Consider the following 18,398-nt stretch of genomic DNA (forward strand, 5'->3'; position numbering starts at 1 on the left):
GGAACCGGCCAGGCAGAGACAGCAAGACCATGATAGTTTGTTGGTGATGTGGACACCGGGGAATTGAAAATTCTCAACCCGCTCCACTACAGCCACGTCGATGTGAATGGGGGCATGTTCGGCCCTCCATTTCCTGTAGTCCACGATCATCTCCTTTGTCTTGCTCACGGTGAGGTAGAGGTTGTTGTCCTGGCACCACACTACTATCGGTGATCAGGTGATCAGGCCTAACACCGTTGTGTCGTCTGCAGACTTAATGGTGGTATTGGAGTCGTGCCTGGCCGTACAGTCATGAGTGAACAGGGAGTACAGGAGGGGACTGAGCATGCACCCCTCAGGGGCCCCGTGTTAAGGATCAGCGTGGCGGATGTGTTGTTGCCTACCCTTACCACTTGGGGGCGGCCCGTCAGGAAGTCCAGGATCTAGTTGTAGAGGGAGGTGTTCAGTCCAAGGGTCCTTAGCTTATTGATGAGCTTTGAGGGCCCGGTGTTGTTGAACGCTGAGCTGTAGACAATGAAACGCATTCTCACATAGGTGTTCCTTTTGTCCAGCTGGGAAAGGGCCGTGTGGAGTGCAGTAGAGATTGCATAGTCTGTGGATCTGTTGGGGCAGTATGCGAATTGGAGTGAGTCTAGGGTGTCTGGGATAAGGGTGTTGATGTGAGCCATGACCAGCCTTTCAAAGCAGTTATTGGCTACTGACATGAGTGCTACGGGTCGGTATTCATTTAGGCAGGTTACCTTAGTGTTCTTGGGCACAGGCACTATGGTGGTCTGCTTGAAACATGTTGGTATTACAGAGTCTGACAGGGAGAGGTTGAAAATGTCAGTGAAGACATTTGCCAGTTGGTCAGCGCAAGCTCGCAGTACACATTGTGGCCTTGTGAATGTTGACCTGTTTAAAGGTCTTACCCACATCGGCTGTGGAGAGCGTGATCACACAGTCCTCCTGAACAGCTGGTGCTCTCATGCATGCTTCAGTGTTATTTGCCTCGAAGCGAGCATCGAGGTTTAGCTCATCTGGTAGGCTTGTGTCACTGGGCAGCACTTGGCTGTGCTTCCCTTTGTAGTCTGTAATGGTTTGCAAGCCCTGTCACATCCGACACGTGTCAGAGCCGGTGTAGTATGATTCGATCTTCGTCCTGTATTGATGCTTTGTCTGTTTGGTGGTTCGTCTGAGGGCATAGCGGGATTTCTTATAAGCTTCCGGGTTAGATTCCTGCTCCTTGAAAGCGGCAGCTCTACCCTTTAGCTCAGTGTGGATGTTGCCTGTAATCCATGGCTTGTGGTTGGGGTATGTACGTACGGTCACTGTGGGGACGACGTCATCTATGCACTTATTGATGAAGCCAATGGCTGATGTGGTGTACTCAATGCCATCGGAGGAATCCCAGAACATATTCCAGTCTGTGCTAGCAAAACAGTCCTGTAGCTTAGCATCTGCTTCAACAGACCACTTTATGGATCTAAACACTGGTGCTTCCTGCTTTAATTTTTGCTTGTAAGCAGGAATCAGGAGGATAGAATTATGGTCATAGTGTCTCTGTGTGTGGAGTAAACGTGGTCCAGAGTTGTTTTCCCCTTTGGTTGCATATTTAACATGCTGATAGAAATTTGGTAAAACAAATGTAAGTTTCCCTGCATTAAAGTCCCCGGCTACTAGGAGCGCTGCCTCTGGGCGAAAGTTTTCTTGTTTGCTTATGGTGGAATACAGCTCATTCAATGCTGTCTTAGTGCCGGCCTCAGTCTGTGGTGGTATGTAGTATACAACTACGAAAAATACAGATGAAAACTCTCTAGGTAGATAGTGTGGTCTACAGCTTATCATGAGATACTCTACCTCAGGTGAGCAATAGCTCGAGACTTCCTTAGATATTGTGCACCAGCTATTATTTACAAAAATACATAGTCTGCCGCCCCTTGTCTTGCTCGACGTCGCTGTTCTATCCTGCCGGTACAGCGTATAACCAGCCAATAAGCTGTATGTCGATAGTGTCGCCATTCAACCACGACTCCATAAAGCATAAGATATTACAGTTTTGAATGTCCCGTTGGTAGTTTAATCTTCCATGTAGGTCATCGATTTTATTCTCCAAAGATTGCATGTTTGCTAGCAGAATGGAAAGAAGTGGGGTTTATTCAATCGCCTACAAATTCTCAGAAGGCAGCCCACCCTCTGGCCCTTTTTTCTCTGCCTCCTCTTCACACAAATCACAGGGATCTGGGCCTGTTCCCGAGAAAGCAGTATATCATTCGAGTCAGGCTCGTCAGACCCGTGAAAGGAAAAAAAATATGGTGAGTAATCTCAGTCCTGATGTCCATGTAACGATTTACGCTGTGAGTCGGGAAGCAAGTTCAGGGAGTGAAAACATTTAATTAATAAATTAAACAAACACGTAACCCAACCAGCGCACCAACATGAAACAGACACAGATACAATGACGACTGGGGAAGAAACCAAATGGAGTGACAATTATAGGGCAGGTAATCAAGGAGGTGATGGAGTCCAGGTGAGTGTCATAATGCGCAATTGTGCGTGACAATGGTGACAGGTGTGCGCCATGACGAGCAGACTGGTGACCTAGAGACCGGAGAGGGATCACACGTGACAGTACCCCCTCCGCGACGCGGACCAAAACTCGCCGGTCGCCTCCGCTGAGGTGCAGACATCTGACGACCTCCCCAGTTGCCTCGGTCGAGGCACGGGAATCCTTCGAACCCACTGGCTGAAGCCTCCCAGGTAGCTCCGGCCCAGACACTCGGACCCGATCATCATCAATCATGTCAATGCGGAGTTATATGGAGCCCTTTGCACAGCGATGCTGTACGGAGCTTGTTTTGGTCTCTGCATGCCTCCAGAGGTTCCACAATTACGTCACACCCTCCATACGGAGACTCCGACCACATTTTTGGATCAAGCATACACTGGCTGCAAGGCGCTGCATGGTCAATCCGATGTCTGAAGTGGCAGTACAGCATTTACTGCAGATGCCAGGCCTTTCATACTTCTTGCACTTAGCAGAGCAGGGCAGAGCTGTTGTGAAGGAAGTTGTCAAGGGAGTGAATTTGTGTTTATACTGGACCTCATGCCCCCACCTAATGTCAACCAATCATGTCAATGCGGAGCTATAGACCCCTTTCCAGTACAAAACACACTGACATCACCCACAGATGTGCAAGACTCTTGGCTGCAGTAAGAAAGCTATCGCCATCTGTGCCCATTCAACATAGCCTAGATTTACGTTTTTATTACTTCTAAACAAAATAACTTTTTGAGGTTCTCATATGCTTACAAAGATGTGTTGATTCTTACTTGAACAGTCACTAAGATTATATTTGGCTGTGATCTCTGCAAAATAACTATTTTGGATGCAGACGTTGTTAGCTTGAATGCTAACGCTCATTAATATAGGCTGTAGCAAAAGTAGCCGAAGAGCCATTTTACTGGTTGAAGTGTTTTTAATTTTTTTAAACCTTTATTTAACTAGGCAAGTCAGTTAAGAACAAATTCTTATTTTCAATGACTGCCTAGGAACAGTGGGTTAACTGCCTGTTGTACCTTGTCAGCTCAGGGGTTTGAACTTGCAACCTTCCAGTTACTAGTCCAACACTCTAACCACTAGGCTACCCTGCCGCCCCTTAAGTATAATGCAGTTGATTTGTGATGATGACACAAACATTATATTAAGCAGGATATTTATACAAGCCTTAAAATCCAATTATAATCCAAAAGTAATGTGAAATGCACTCATAAACAACACGTAAATTGAGGCATTTTTGCTGGCATTCTATAAGAACTCCCCATGTTCTGCCACCAACTTGCATGCATTGCCCCCGTGCATCAATGTTTGCAAACACAGAAAGGGGTCTATATGGAGCCCTGCACATTGTTACAAAATTTGAGAGGCTTATGAAGATTCACACCTTCCGACCACATTTTCGGATCAAGCATAAATGGGCTTTTACTCACCTGCTTCTCTCTGTCCGCTCTTCATGCGTGTCTATTCCGCCGTCAGTCTTTTTACACTGAACAAAAATATCAATGCAACATGTGAAGTGTTGATCCCATGTTACATGAGCTGAAATAAAAAAATCCCAGAAAATTTCCAGATGCACAAAAAGCTTATTTCTCTCAAATTTTGTGCACAAATTTGTTTACATCCCTGTTTGTGAGCATTTCTCCTTTGACAAGATAATCCATCCACGAGATCATTAAACAGGTGCGCCTAGTGCTGGGGACTATAAAAGGCCACATTAAAATGTGCAGTTGTCACACAACACAATGCCACAGATGTCTCAAGTTTTGGGGGAGGGTGCAATTGGCATGCTGACTGCAGGAATGTCTACCAGAGCTTTTGCCAGAGAATTCAATGTTCATTTCTCTACCATAAGCCATGGTAGAGAATTTGGCAGTACGTCCAACTGGCCTCACAACTGTGTAACCACGCCAGCCCAGGACCTTCACGTCTGGCTTCTACACCTGCGGGATTGTTTGAGGTGAGGGTGGAAGGTGGTCAGGAGTATATCTTTCTGTAATAAAGCCCTTTTGTGGATAAATCAATCTGATTGGCTGGGGCTGGCTCCCCAGTGGGTGGGCCTAGGGCCGGTCCTTGCCATTCTAGTGTAACCAATGTGTAATGGCTAGCTAGTTAGCGGTGGTGCGCGCTAATAGCGTTTCAATAGGTGACGTCACTCGCTCTGAGACCTTGAAGTAGTTGTTCCCCTTGCTCTGCAAGGGCCACGGCTTTTGTGGAGCGCTTGGTAATGATGCTTCGTGTGTGTCAGTAGTTGATGTGTGCAGAGGGTCTCTGGTTCAAGCCCAGGTAGGGTCGAGGAGAGGTAGAGAAGCTGTACTGTTACACTTGCAGCTTTACAGCAAAGAACAGCTTTTCTCTAGCCTAAACCATGCTTCAGGTCGTTTTAAACTAATCCTGGGTCGCTAATTATTGATATGATAACAAACAACGTTGTTAAGTCATGTTACCTAGCTATCTAACAACTTGGTAACTTGACAGTAGGTTTAGGCAAATTTGATTGGCACAGGAAGAAAGACAAAGCGTCTGCTACTCAAGAGATGTGTTTCAAAGGTAGGATTCATATAGGTCTAATATAAGCCTAAACTATATTAAAACTTGATTTATTTATTGCGCTCCTTCAATTCTGAATGGTGCCTAACGAGAGAGAGGTGTGTGTGTTTATGAAAGTGAGGTAGACAGAGGGAGTGTGTCTGTGTTAACTGAAGCGTATAATTCAGTGTTTTCCCCTTACTGACACAATGACATACTTGTATATTCCTTCCTCCCATTCCTCCAGCCAAATCACAGGTAGGACTTTGCACAAATGAGCAAATCACCCATTCTATGCAGTATCCTATTATATACTGAACAGTGTGAAGTTAAATTCAATGTGCTGTATTGAGTAGAAGTGTACATTTCAGAGAGCAGGTTTTTTGAGAACATTTTTAAAATGTGAACAAGCGGCCGGGGGACGGGCGAACAGGATGCTAGGCCAATTGTTTTTTCTTTCACTGTGGTATTTGCGATACTACTTGGTATCGTTTGTAAAAATGTTGGTATCATGACAACACTACTGCCCTTTCTGCTCCTTCAGGTTCCCTCTGTCCCACATTCAGATGGAGACCACGTGGACTCCCATGTCAAATGGGTGGACTAGGAATGACTGCATTGTATATTTACATGTTTCTGCTTTTATCTAGTGGGCAGTGCTGCAAACGTGGATATGCTATCGTTTTTAACATACTGTATGTACATTTGTATTTTACTGACTAGTTCTGTAGATATATACGTTGGAAATAATCTCTCTCTGCCTCCCTTTATTCCCCACTCTGCTCTGAGTGTTTGGTTCTCTCCTGAGCTCATCGAAGGCTCAGTTTGTTCTTGCTTGCACTGTTTACATATGTCTGCTAATGATTATCTATTACATATTGTATAGTATAAACAACAACAATGGACTGTGTTCAGTACATTTATTTCGGGAAGTAATCAATCATAATCGGAAAGATCAATTCAATTCATTGATTTATCTTGTCTTGTTGGCGGCTCCTTGTTTTTTTTTCACCACTCTGAACTTGTCCCACGGGGGAACTTTAATGACTGCTGCTACCTGTTAGTTAACAGCCATCTCACCTGCAGCGTTTCCACTGGGGAGCATTGCAGTGTTCATTTTAATAGAGGCTTGGTAAGGAAGGCAAGGGCCACTGCCTGGTTTGGGCCTAGCCAGGCATGAAACACACTGAAATGGTTGCTTTTTAATTGGTCCTGTCCCAGGGGAGTAGAGATGTGTTCTTTGGTTTGTGGGGAGTCATTCTAACCTAGCTCTGTGTAGTCAGCCGAGAGCACATGACCACAGTGATCCATTTTCTGCACACTGACGGAGCCCAAAACAGCAGTCAGCGGACCCCACTGCCATTCTCGTCTACCCTTCTCAGCCTCAAGAATAACCGGGGAACTTGGATTTCCACCAATAATGTGAGGTCATCTTCACACTAGGGACAATTACTCCATTATCGGTTAATTTTCCTGAAGAAACATGGAAAACCTCACAGTGAGTGTATTTGAAAAACTTTTCATAGAAAAGAAAGATGATGTTAAGAAATCGATTTGAAATGTGTCTGTATTCTAACATAATAAAAACAATTATGTAATAGAATTTGTCTGCTTATAATACTCTAATAAACTTCAATTGTAAAGCTCCTTTCTTACATTATTTGCACGTTGCAACCCAAAGTGCTCTACAAACGATTAAAAAGATGCAAATATTTGTTGTATGCAAATAATGAAAGAAAAGGGCATTGGGAATGAATATGACCAGATGTACTAGAATAGAAACCATTATCACTGATGGTCTTGGCGATATCTTTCCATTCTATCTAGGGATGGGCCTCAAAATAATATGACATGTTTTCTACTTATGTTCTCATAGTATATATTCCTGTTAAATGCTCAGAATAATAATTCATTTAATTTGTAAAGTGATTTTTTTTTTTCACACCCAAGGCGCTAAATTATTAATTGCATTATAATGCAATTGTCCTACTGTATAATACTTGCTTGGTAATCCCATTTATGAATGTCAATGTTCTTGTTTAGGCTACCCAGGGCAGACAAATTATTAGTGATTTGTGTCCTATTGTATAATAAACATTTGTATTAATTAAAGCTAGAATCCTTAATTGGAATCAATAACAAAGCATTTTCCACACCCCTGTTTAGCAAAAAAGTTAAGGGATTTGGATGGAGAAATGTAACCACCCCCAAATGTATAGATGGAGCTATGCACATAAGGACTGATTACCCATGATATCAAATGTATAGACGGAGCTATGCACATAAGGACTGATTACCCATGATATCAAATGATTACCCTACCCATGATATCAAATGTATAGACAGAGCTATGCACGTAAGGACTGACTACCCATGATATCAAATGTATAGACGGAGCTATGCACGTAAGGACTGACTACCCATGATATAAAATGTATAGACGGAGCTATGCACGTAAGGACTGACTACCCATGATATCAAATGTATAGTTTTTACTATGTTTTGAAGATATACAGTGATTGTTTACATTTACGTTGTTTACAAACAGGAGTAAAACAAGCTCATATTTAGGGTTCTGATGGGGTACGATAGTTGAACTAAGCTCATGAGGCAGTTATAAGTAATTTTCTTCCAGAATCAATAGGTATATATAATTAATTTATACATAAAAAAAATTGATGTAGCAACTAATGATTTTAGTTTGGATTAATGTCATTTAGATTTGGAGACATTAAAGCAATAAGCTCCTCTCCTTGTGGTTTTAGCCGGAGCAATGGCGGGAGATAGTGAACAAGAAGATGCGCTTCCCTCTGGAGCTGATCAGTGCCATCCAGGAGGGGAACATAGTGATGGTGTGTGGCCTGCTGAATACTGGTGACGGTATCATCCGCCAGCTGGACGACTCCGAGGACCGGCTGTGGAGAGAGGCCCTGAACCTGTCCATCCGCCTGGGCAACGAGGACACCATGGACGCCCTCCTCCAGGGCATCAAGTTTGACTTCCGCCAGATCCATGAAGCTCTGCTGGTTGCCGTGGACACCAACCAGCCCCGCGTGGTGAAAAGGCTCCTCGACCGCCTGGACCAGGAGAAGGGCAACAAGATGGATGTGCGATCCTTCTCCCTGGCCATCTTCGACCACTCTATCGACGACTCGCAGTTCGCCCCAGGCGTGACCCCGCTGACCCTGGCCTGTCAGAAGGACCTGTATGAGATTGTCACCATGCTGACCCAGAAGGGCCACATCATCCCAAGGCCACACAAGATCTCCTGTGCCTGTCTAGAGTGTAGGAACGGACGCCAGTATGACCTGCTGAAGTTCTCCCTGTCTCGCATCAACACCTACCGTGGCATTGCCAGCCGGGCCTACCTGTCCATCACCTCAGAGGATGCCATGCTCAGTGCCTTCGGCCTCAGCAGGGAGCTACGCAAACTCTCCAAGAAGGAACCCGAGTTCAAGGTTAGATCCTGTTTGTGCTTATGCCCATATAGTCCCTCTGCACAAAGTATGTGGTGTATTACTGTGGAACAAATCTCACGTGGACAGACTACGTAAACATAAATGACGCACAAATGTAGTTCTGGGTTCACTGAGATTACCCTTGAACATGAATATAACTATCCTGGGAAATAAATGTTTTCATTGTGAGTAACTATAACTTGTTACCATACCATTACCATTTTATTCGGTGCTGTAATGTGAAGTGCTATTAGATTGTTTATCTGCGTGATTGTTTGTGTTCTCGCTCTCCCCCAGCCTCAGTACTTGGGTCTGGAGGAGCTGTGCCAGGAGTTTGCGGTGGAGCTGCTGGGGATGTGCCGTAACCAGAGTGAGGTCACCACCATCCTGAACAGCTGTGGAGATGAAAGCCAGGACGCCCTTGACCAGCAGGCCTTCGAGGAGGGCATCCCCAACCTGACCCGCCTAAGGCTTGCTGTCAACTGCAACCAAAAACAGGTAGAGCCACAGTAATATATGGAGCTAGTAGACAAGACCATCCCTGGGTATTTTATACTGTACATAGACCTAGATTCTGAGTGGCGTTATTTGGGTTGCTGAACATGTTCAGTGAGATGAAAGGTGCATTCCTCTCCATATGTCCTGTTTGTGAATTGTGGCCGCTCTTTCTCTCTTTCCAGTTTGTAGCCCACCCTATCTGCCAGCAGGTGCTGTCCTCTATTTGGTGTGGGAACCTGTCTGGCTGGAGAGGCAGCAAGACGGCCTGGAAGCTGCTGGTGTCTGTGGGTATCTTCTTCACCATGCCCCTCCTCTGCCTCGTCTACTGGATTGCACCCAAGTCCAAGGTCAGATGGCCTCAAGTTATGTAAAGGTAGTGATGTTGTATGGGCCTTGTGTGACTCTGTGTGGGTCTGTCTTGGGCCTGCAGATGTATGGGTACATTTTCTCATGTATTTGATTTAGCTTTGTATGTACTCTACTGTGTTTCTCTCAGGTGGGAAAGATACTGAAGATTCCGGTGATCAAGTTCCTTCTTCACTCTGCCTCCTACATGTGGTTCCTCATCACATTGTTGGGAGAGTCCATCACCATGGAGTTGTACAGAGATCAGTTTGCTTCACGTCAGCAGAATATTCTGCACAGCTCATTCCACATGGTGTGGGTGGTCGGTGGGTTAGCTATTTCTCCCTTAACACCGACTCTGTTATTACTATGATTATTGAAATACCAATATTTATACAGTTTTTCCTTTATGGTCGAATGGGGAAATTGACAATTGGGCATACAGCAGTTATCAGTCAAGTGACAAGTCCTCCATATTGTACTGTCTATCATCTATAGGGTTCTTCTGGTATGAATGTAAGGAGGTGTGGATTGAAGGTCTGCGGAGCTACTTCCTGGACTGGTGGAACTGCATGGACATGATGGTGCTCAGCATGTACTTGGCCTCCTTCACTCTGCGTGTCCTCATCATGCTCAAAGGTCACTTCCTGTGCCAGGCCCCTGACGGGACTGAGGAGTGTGCCTACTTCACCCAGACTGGTGAGAGAAAGAGGCTTTATTCAACCAGAGACATGGATTTGGGTCATTATCATGGTGTTAGATTTGAAATTGACGTTTTACCAGGATGGGGGTCCATTCCATTTAAATTCAGGAAGTAAACAGTAATTTCAGTTTATTTCCTGTTCCATAATTGACTGAATTGAAATGGAATTGACCCCAATCCTGCAATACATGTTCATGTTTCCTGGGGTAAGCTGGCTAATATTGTTTGCCACTGCCCTGTAGTGCGCCAGGACTGGCATCAGGAGGACCCCCAGCTCATAGCTGAGGTACTGTTTGCAGTGACCAGTATGCTGAGCTTCACCCGCTTGGCCTACATCCTGCCTGCACAGGAGTCCCTGGGTACACTCCAGATCTCCATAGGGAAGATGATCGATGACATGATGAGGTAGGATGAAATGCTCAGGCTATGCTGCCCACTGAGATGTTGTGCAATATATACTGTGGGTTACTGTATGTATGTGATTGTGCTGTTTTCCTCACAAAATCAACCAATATTGGTTGGTTGATAGATACGAGTCTCTTTTCTCTCCCTAGGTTCATGTTCATATTGATGATTATTGGAACTGCTTTCCTCTGTGGTATCAATAACATCTATGTTCCTTATGTCACCCAACCATATCTCGGAAGGTAAAGAATATTTTAAAGTAAACTATACTTAACTACATAGCTCCATAATTATCTTATTAAATCATTATGAGAATCATAAACCTCCCGACCCTAACTCCATTCCTTAGGTTTAACGAGACCTTTCGTTTCCTGTTCTGGACCATGTTTGGGGTGGCCAACCAGGACTATGTGGACATGCCCGAGTTTGTGGTTGCAGAGTTTGTGGGCAGAATCCTTTACGGCATCTTCACCCTGGTGATTGTGATCGTGCTACTCAACATGCTCATTGCAATGATCACCAACTCCTTCCAGAAGATTGAGGTGAGAAAGATTGCACTCAGGAAACTTGGCTCTCAGTTGGTCCACCTCAAGGGCAGGACAGATGCCTTTGAATGGAAGAAACTGCATTCCACTGTAGCAGATAAAACTGTTTCAAAGCTCAAATTCTAGACCTTTTTGATTACACAGTAAAGTTTAGAAAGGATTCTAGAATGTGCCCTGATTGCTGATTTCTGTACCTGTCCTCTCTCAGGATGATGCTGACGTTGAGTGGAAATTTGCCCGATCCAAGCTCTATCTGAGTTACTTCCGAGAAGGTCTCACTATGCCTGTCCCCTTCAACATCATCCCCTCACCTAAGGCCTTTTTCTACCTCATACGGTAGGTCAGGGGTCTCCAACCCAGTTCCTAGAGAGCTACCCTTCTGTAAGTGTTCGCTCCAACCCCAGTTATAACTAAACTGGTTCAGCTTATCAACCAGATAATTATTAGAATCAGGTGTTCTAGATTAGGGTTGGAGTGAAAACTTACAGAACGGTTGCTCTCCAGGAACAGGGTTGGAGAGCCCTACGGTAGGTTATACTGTTATACAGCCAACTTCCTCCACCTACAATAGAACGACCTCTATCTCAAAGGTCAGTTTCGTCTCATATTTCCTGTTTTCATGTTTATCCCAGGGGTATTTTTCGTCAGATCTGCTGCTGTTGTACTTTGAACTCGACACCAGACTATCCCCCCATAACCTCCATGGTAAGAACTCCACCTCAGCTCATTTGACGTGGCCTTGACATACAGAATGCAGACCAATGAGAATGTGTCTGTTCCCTTCGTTGTCCAGTCGAACGGGAAGGAGGTGGATGGTGGAGGGTCGGGGGAGAACCAGATACCTTATCGCCAGCAGGTGATACGGGCTCTGGTGCAGCGCTACATTGAGTCTGAACGTCGGAAGTTTGAGGAGACCAAGAGAAAAGGTAACACATCATGTTTCCTGACCCAGCCTTAGGACCTTCAAGTCTTCAGTTAAGACATGTTTATGTGTTAAAGGTCAGTTAAACAGAGAGGAAGTACTGACTTGGCCTCACACATGTACAGTATACTCTGTTTAGTACTGTATGTATGTAAATAGCATTGTGGTGCATTCAGTGTCATTGGTTTGGTCTGTTCTTACCTCCTCAGATGTGGGTAATCGGATCACAGAGCTAAACAAGGTGGTGGGAAGGCTGCATGCTGAGATGAAGGCCATCATGCAGGTTCTGGTGGACTCTGGCCAGGCTGCAGGAGACATCCCCAACACTGATGGCTCCTCCATCCTGGGGAAATACATAATGGGAGCCAAGAACAACTTCAGGGGGTTCGACAACAGGCTGGACAACAAACACACACCTCTACAGGTGACTGTGGAGGTGGGACAACAGGGAAAAGTAGCGGAAGAGAAGGCTGGAGCAGTGGTGATGCTAGATGACAAAGGGATGGAGGTGGAACACGACAGAAAGGTGGAGATAGGAAAGGATGGAAGGACAGCAATGGGACTAGACAAAACAGTGGAGATGGAAAAGGAGGCAAAGGATGGAGGGATGGTGGTCAAACAGGAAGTAAAGGTGGATGTGGGCCTAGATGGAGCAGAGGGGACGAAACAGGTAGGAGACATGGATGTTGTGAAGATGGAGGAGGGGAGAGCTGATGGAAGGAAGGGAGAGAGAAGGGTGGAGGACGTAGTGAAGGAGTCAGAGCAGAACATGGAAAATGGAGGAAAGGGAGAGGTAAGAGTGGAAGAAATGGTAAAGGAGACAGAGCACAAGATGGAAAGGAGAGGCAACAGTGACGGGAAGGGGGAGAAGGGGATAAATAAGGCACGCACCAATGAGATGGTGGAGAAAAGGGTGGAGGGAGAGGCCAGTAAGGCAGAAGTGAGGATGGAAGTGAAAGACAAAGGGAAAAAGGTAGATAGCAGTGTGGATAATACAATCAGGGACAAAGGAGTTGTAGGAGGTGACAAAACAGTTAATGAAATGGGAGGATGTGGGAATGAAGGTAAAGTAGACATGGGATTGGAAGATGTGAAAGAGGTAGAGAGGAAGGTCAAAGCGGTGGAACTAAAGGAGAAAAGAGTGGTGGGGAAGATCAACGTGGCAGAGAGGTGGAATAAGGGGGAGGGGAGGGCAGTGGAGGAGAATGTGACTGAGAGGAAGGCTGCCAAGGCTGGCATGGTGGTGGTGGAGAATACTGCCAGGGCTGGGGTGAATATCCTGGGGGAGAAGGTGGTTCCTTCCCCGACCGGCAGCAGCAGCTCACAGGACACTGGCTTCGGCTCACAAGAAGGGGAGGGGTCCATCAATGGAGGACCAATGAGACCCGCATATCTGAGTGCATCATCTCCAGATTAGAGGTGTCAGCCAGTTAGCATTGTTTCAGTCAAATCCATAGTACAGTAATTGGTTGACCACCGGAGATGCTTTACATCAACGCAGCAATATACACTTGCAGTTGGTAGCATAGGAACATTTTGCTGTAAAAGGAGGTACAAACCATTCGAAGGTGTGTATACTGAACAAAAATATAAACGCAACATGTAAAGTATTGAATGTTCATTTCTCTACCATAAACCGCCTCCAACGTTGTTTTAGAGAATTTGGCTGTACATCCAACCTGCCTCACAATTGCAGACCACTTTTAACCACGCCAGCTCAGGACCTCCACATCTGGCTTCTTCACCTGAGACCAGCCACCCGGACAACTGGTGAAACTGAGGAGTATTTCTGTCTGTAATAAATCCCTTTTGAGGGGGGAAATGCATTCTGATTGGCTGTGCCTTGCTCCCAAGTGGGTGGGCTTATGCCCTTCCAGGTCATGTGAAATCCATAGGGTATAATTAATTTATTTCATTTGACTGATTTCCTTATATAAACTGTAACTCAGTAAAATCTTTGTTTTTGTTGCCTTTAGATTTTTGTTCAGTATATATTACAAAAAGCTATCTCACTTTAAATACAACTTTTCAAACCAATATTAAAATACTCAAAATATACATTGTGTCCTTGTGTGTTCATTATAAAGTAAAAAGTAAATTATTTCAGGAAGACTGGCTACAGTGCATTTGGAAAGAGCCCTTGACTTTATCCACATTGTTATGTTACGTTCCACATTGTTACGTTATCTACACACAATACACCATAATAGGTTTTTAGACATTTTTGCAAATGTATAAAAAAAAAACAGAAATACCTTATTTACATAACTATTCAGACCTTTTGCTATGAGACTCGAAATTGAGCTCAGGTGCATCCTGTTTCCATTGATCATTCTTGAGATGTTTCTTCAACTTGATTGGAATCCACCTGGTAAATTCGATTGATTGGACATCATTTGGAAAGGCACACATCTGTCTTTGTAAGATCCCAGTTGACATTGCATGTCAGATCAAAAACCAAGCTAACCGTAGAGTGCGCCCGAGACAGGATTGGGTCGAGGCACTGATCTGGGGAAGGGTACCAAAAAATATCTGCAGCATTGAATTTCCCCAAGAACACAATGGCCTCCATCATCCTTAAATGGAAGAAGGTTGGAAACACCAACTCTACCTATAGCTAGCCGCCTGGCAAAACTGAGCAATCGGGGGAGAATGGCCTTGGTCAGGGAGGTCCTCTGTGGAGATGGCAGAATATTCCAGAAGGACAACCATCTCTGCAGCACTCCACCAATCAGGCCTTTATGGTAGAGAGGCCAGGCTGCCAGCCATCACATCTGGAGGAAACCTCGCACCATCCCTATGGTGAAGCATGGTGGGGGCAGCATCATGCTGTGGGGATGTTTTCAGTGGCAGGGACTAGAAGACTAGTCAGTAAGTTGTATTGTCATTTTTGTTTTGTATTTAAATGCTACTTTAAATGTGTACATGACACTGCAACAAAATTTCCCCACGAGGACAATAAAGTCAGTAAGTAAGTCAGGATCGAGGGAAAGATGAACGGAGCAAAGTACAGAGAGATCCTTGATGAAAACCTGCTCCCGACTGCTCAGGACCTCAGACTGGGACAAAGGTTCACCTTCCAACAGGACAATGACCTTAAGCACACAGCCAAGACAACACCAGGAGTGGCTTCAGGACAAGTCGTTGAATGTCCTTGAATGTCCCAGACAAAGCCCGGACTTGAACCCGATCAAACATCTCTGGGGAGACATGAACATAGCTGTGCAGCACTGCTCCCCTTACAATCTAACAGAGTTTGAGAGGATCCGCAGAGAAGAATGGGAGAAACTCCCCAAATATAGGTGTGCCAAGCTTGTAATTTCATATGCGAGAAGACTCGAGGCTGTAATGGCTGCCAAAGGTGCTCAGTACTGAGTAAAGGGTCGGAATACTTATGTAAATGTGATATTTCAGTTATTTTTTTAAATGTCTAAAAAACAGTTTTGAGGTATTGTGTGTAGTTTGAGGGGGAAATGATTTAATCAATTTTAGAATAAGGCAGGAACGAAACAAAATGTGGAAAAGGTCAAGAGGTCTGAACATTTTCCAAATGCACTGTACACAGCTCTGACAGTCTCTTCCTTGTTGGTAAAGATGATGAATCTTTCCTCAGTCCCTCTTGCCCCCTCATCAGGCTGTGTTAGTCTGTTTGTATCTTTATGTTGCCTTGCGCAGGTCTCAGCTTGCAGAACACCTTCCTCTCCCCAGAGGTTGCCGCAGCAGCTCATTAATTCATCACCTGGAGCATCACATTCCCTCCTGTTCCCAGGCTTCACACAACACCGGAGTTCCTCCACTGTGGAAAAAAACCCACCTGGCCTTTAGCTCCCAGTGGCACAGTAGGCTGATGTAGCATCAGGGACGGGCTGATATCATCCCACTGTTCCCATCACGGAGCTCTAGCTAAACATCTATTCTAGACCCTCCCTAGATTTGATCAGCACTTGCACTATGTATTGAATGATTGTAGGCCTTCATATGCGGATGTATACACAACTTCCAACCAATAGGACATCTTACAATACATTTCTAGATGCCGCCAACTGTACATTATGTTGAGTCTCACTTGTAGAATGTCTCACACAATTCTGGGCTTTTACCTAGGGTGCTTTGTTGTTTCAGCTATTATCTACTTAATCCATGTTTATCTTTATTGCTGCATTGGTCTCTAAGGTCCAGTTGTATATTTTTTCTTAATTTAATATTTGTCTAGAAATGGTTTCACTTTTTACTTTTGTTTAGCACTTTAAACTGCATTTAAAAGTTAAAAAAATACATGTGCTTGATAAAGTTATTTGAATACCTGTCATAGAAATGAATGCCTAATCCCAAATGGATCCCTTACCACTTGTGAAGATCAGAGGATTTGACGAGTGTAAGCAACATAGTAATAGCTCCAACTTGCCTTCTGATATTCTAGGTGGAAGTTTTGCCATATTTCTGTCATGGAAATTTGTGCTTTTCTTATAACTAATTTCTGTGTTCATGCAAGTGGTTGACTGAACAAATCCTCTTATCAGTAGCTGCAATTTGGCAGTATGCCCAAACCTTGTTTTGAGAACAAACTCACATTATAAAACAGTATTGGTCGGTCGCATGAATGAAACAAAACGGTAATGATGAATTAATTATTCTAAATCATGTGTTAGGTTCTAAATATCAGAGTAAGAACTCTACAGACACTATGAAAGTATAAACCAAGTCTATTCACTCCAAAGGATCGAACAGCTGAACAAAGACATATCTCCACAGGTGGTAATACATATACCCCTATTTGAGTGGTCTCCTCCTCTTTAAACATTACATCTTTATTACTAGGCAGGAAATGGTTATACAGGCAATAAGCTGTTCCTTCTCCCTTAAGGTGACCTGACCTCTACCCCCTTCCTCACTCATCCACAGGTCTCTCCCTTTATCAGTGCTGCCACGTGTGACTTTCCCCCCTGCACTCAGCACATTCCAAGCTTAATTGCACCCACCATAACCATTAACTTCTGGTGTAAAACCTATGGCACTGCTCATGTATCTAACATAACTAATGATTAATAATATTTAAAATCCAAACCCATCACATGCTAATATAACTTGTCTGTTTATAGAAGTATATAAGACATCTGCTGGGTCTACCCAGGAAGAGCTTGACAGATGTGTACTATGGTGCATTGAGTTGGTTGGAACCTCTCCAGCACGCTGATAATTATTCATTTACGATTGACATTGAGTATCCCGGTGCAAGAACTTTTCCACAACATTTCTAATATCAATAACATTCTCAGATCTCCACAAGTGCATAGGGGTCCATTTGGGATTGGGCCCAACACTCACTATAGCACTTCTGGATTTAGGATTAGAAGATCCAGAGTGAAAGAAGCCCCATCTTCCTAATGCAATGCCTACCAAGTACCTTGTGCCCATGTACTGGTATTGCTTAACTACTGCTGTGGCGACCCGCCATTCAGGGCAGAGCCCTACCGGTTTAGCTAAAGTAATAAATAATAATTAAAATTCCATTTATTTTCATGTTACCTGTTTTGCATGTTATTTTGGCATTAATACATGTCACATATCAGTTTGCAACAAAACAATTGAATTAATAAAGTTGCATACAAACATGGTCTCTTTTGCTTTCCTGAGTAAGGCAGCTACAAAATGCAGGTGTTTCAGCCTACCGCCGTGCTTTCTGTGGTGGTGGGGCAGCCAGAGGAAAATACAGAGCGTAGGGGTTGGTAATGTTCTCTAGTTGCGCCGTGATTGGCTCAGTGTTCTGTCACTCATGGGGACACTACATCACTGCAAAATCTACAGGGAGAGCTCGAATATTCAAGCAAGCCCCTTGGGTGCTGCCATAGGGTTACATTAGAAGTGCCCATCCAAGAAGGCTCAAGGTCACTGGCCACAGATAAAATTACATATCTACAGTAGGTTTGATTGGACTGATCATGTCAACATCATACTTTCAAAATCTTAACTAGCAAGCTTGCAGTCATCTTGAATCAAGTCGACAATCTACTGGCAAATCCTTTTAAATTCTTGTCATATGAAGATAAATTATAGCTAAAATGTATCAGTGCTCATCGGCCATAAACATTACACAAGTTAGAAATCGCAAATTCAACAATGAGTGGTTTGGAAGGAGTCATTGGCTAACTGCAAGCATTGCAAAGCAATCACTAACATGCTATTCAGTGGAGTGGATGTGTGGTCCAAGTCTGGGTTTATGGGTCTCTTTTCCAATCTTCACAAGGATAAACATTCAACATTGGCCATGCTGTCATTCCATCATGACTTCTGCCGCTTTCAAAACTGGAAACTCTGAACTGTAAAATCTATTTCTAGATTTGTGCTTGGAGCTCAGATCTGAAGATCACTAACGTCATGATTCGACCTTGTTTTGAAAGCACCAAAAATCCAGAGAATGCCAAGACTTATGACAGTTTGACACATTTGCCCACGAAGG

The 18,398-nt window shown here is 44.3% G+C and overlaps 1 protein-coding gene across 1 annotated transcript; it reads left to right on the forward strand.

Annotated features, from left to right (window-relative positions):
- Positions 1-6,341: 6,341 nt before the first annotated feature.
- Positions 6,342-13,973, forward strand: LOC124000422 (short transient receptor potential channel 2-like). The gene is made up of 13 exons (XM_046306770.1): positions 6,342-6,563; positions 7,831-8,523; positions 8,821-9,021; positions 9,204-9,368; positions 9,518-9,692; positions 9,865-10,065; positions 10,312-10,474; positions 10,624-10,716; positions 10,824-11,016; positions 11,228-11,355; positions 11,652-11,724; positions 11,813-11,945; positions 12,151-13,973. The coding sequence occupies exons 1-13, from the start codon at positions 6,549-6,551 to the stop codon at positions 13,356-13,358; spliced, it is 3,441 nt and encodes a 1,146-aa protein (XP_046162726.1). The 5' UTR covers positions 6,342-6,548; the 3' UTR covers positions 13,359-13,973.
- The last annotated feature ends 4,425 nt before the right edge of the window (positions 13,974-18,398 follow it).

The sequence above is a fragment of the Oncorhynchus gorbuscha genome, linkage group LG16 (genome assembly GCF_021184085.1).
Source record: "Oncorhynchus gorbuscha isolate QuinsamMale2020 ecotype Even-year linkage group LG16, OgorEven_v1.0, whole genome shotgun sequence".
NCBI lineage: Eukaryota > Metazoa > Chordata > Actinopteri > Salmoniformes > Salmonidae > Oncorhynchus > Oncorhynchus gorbuscha.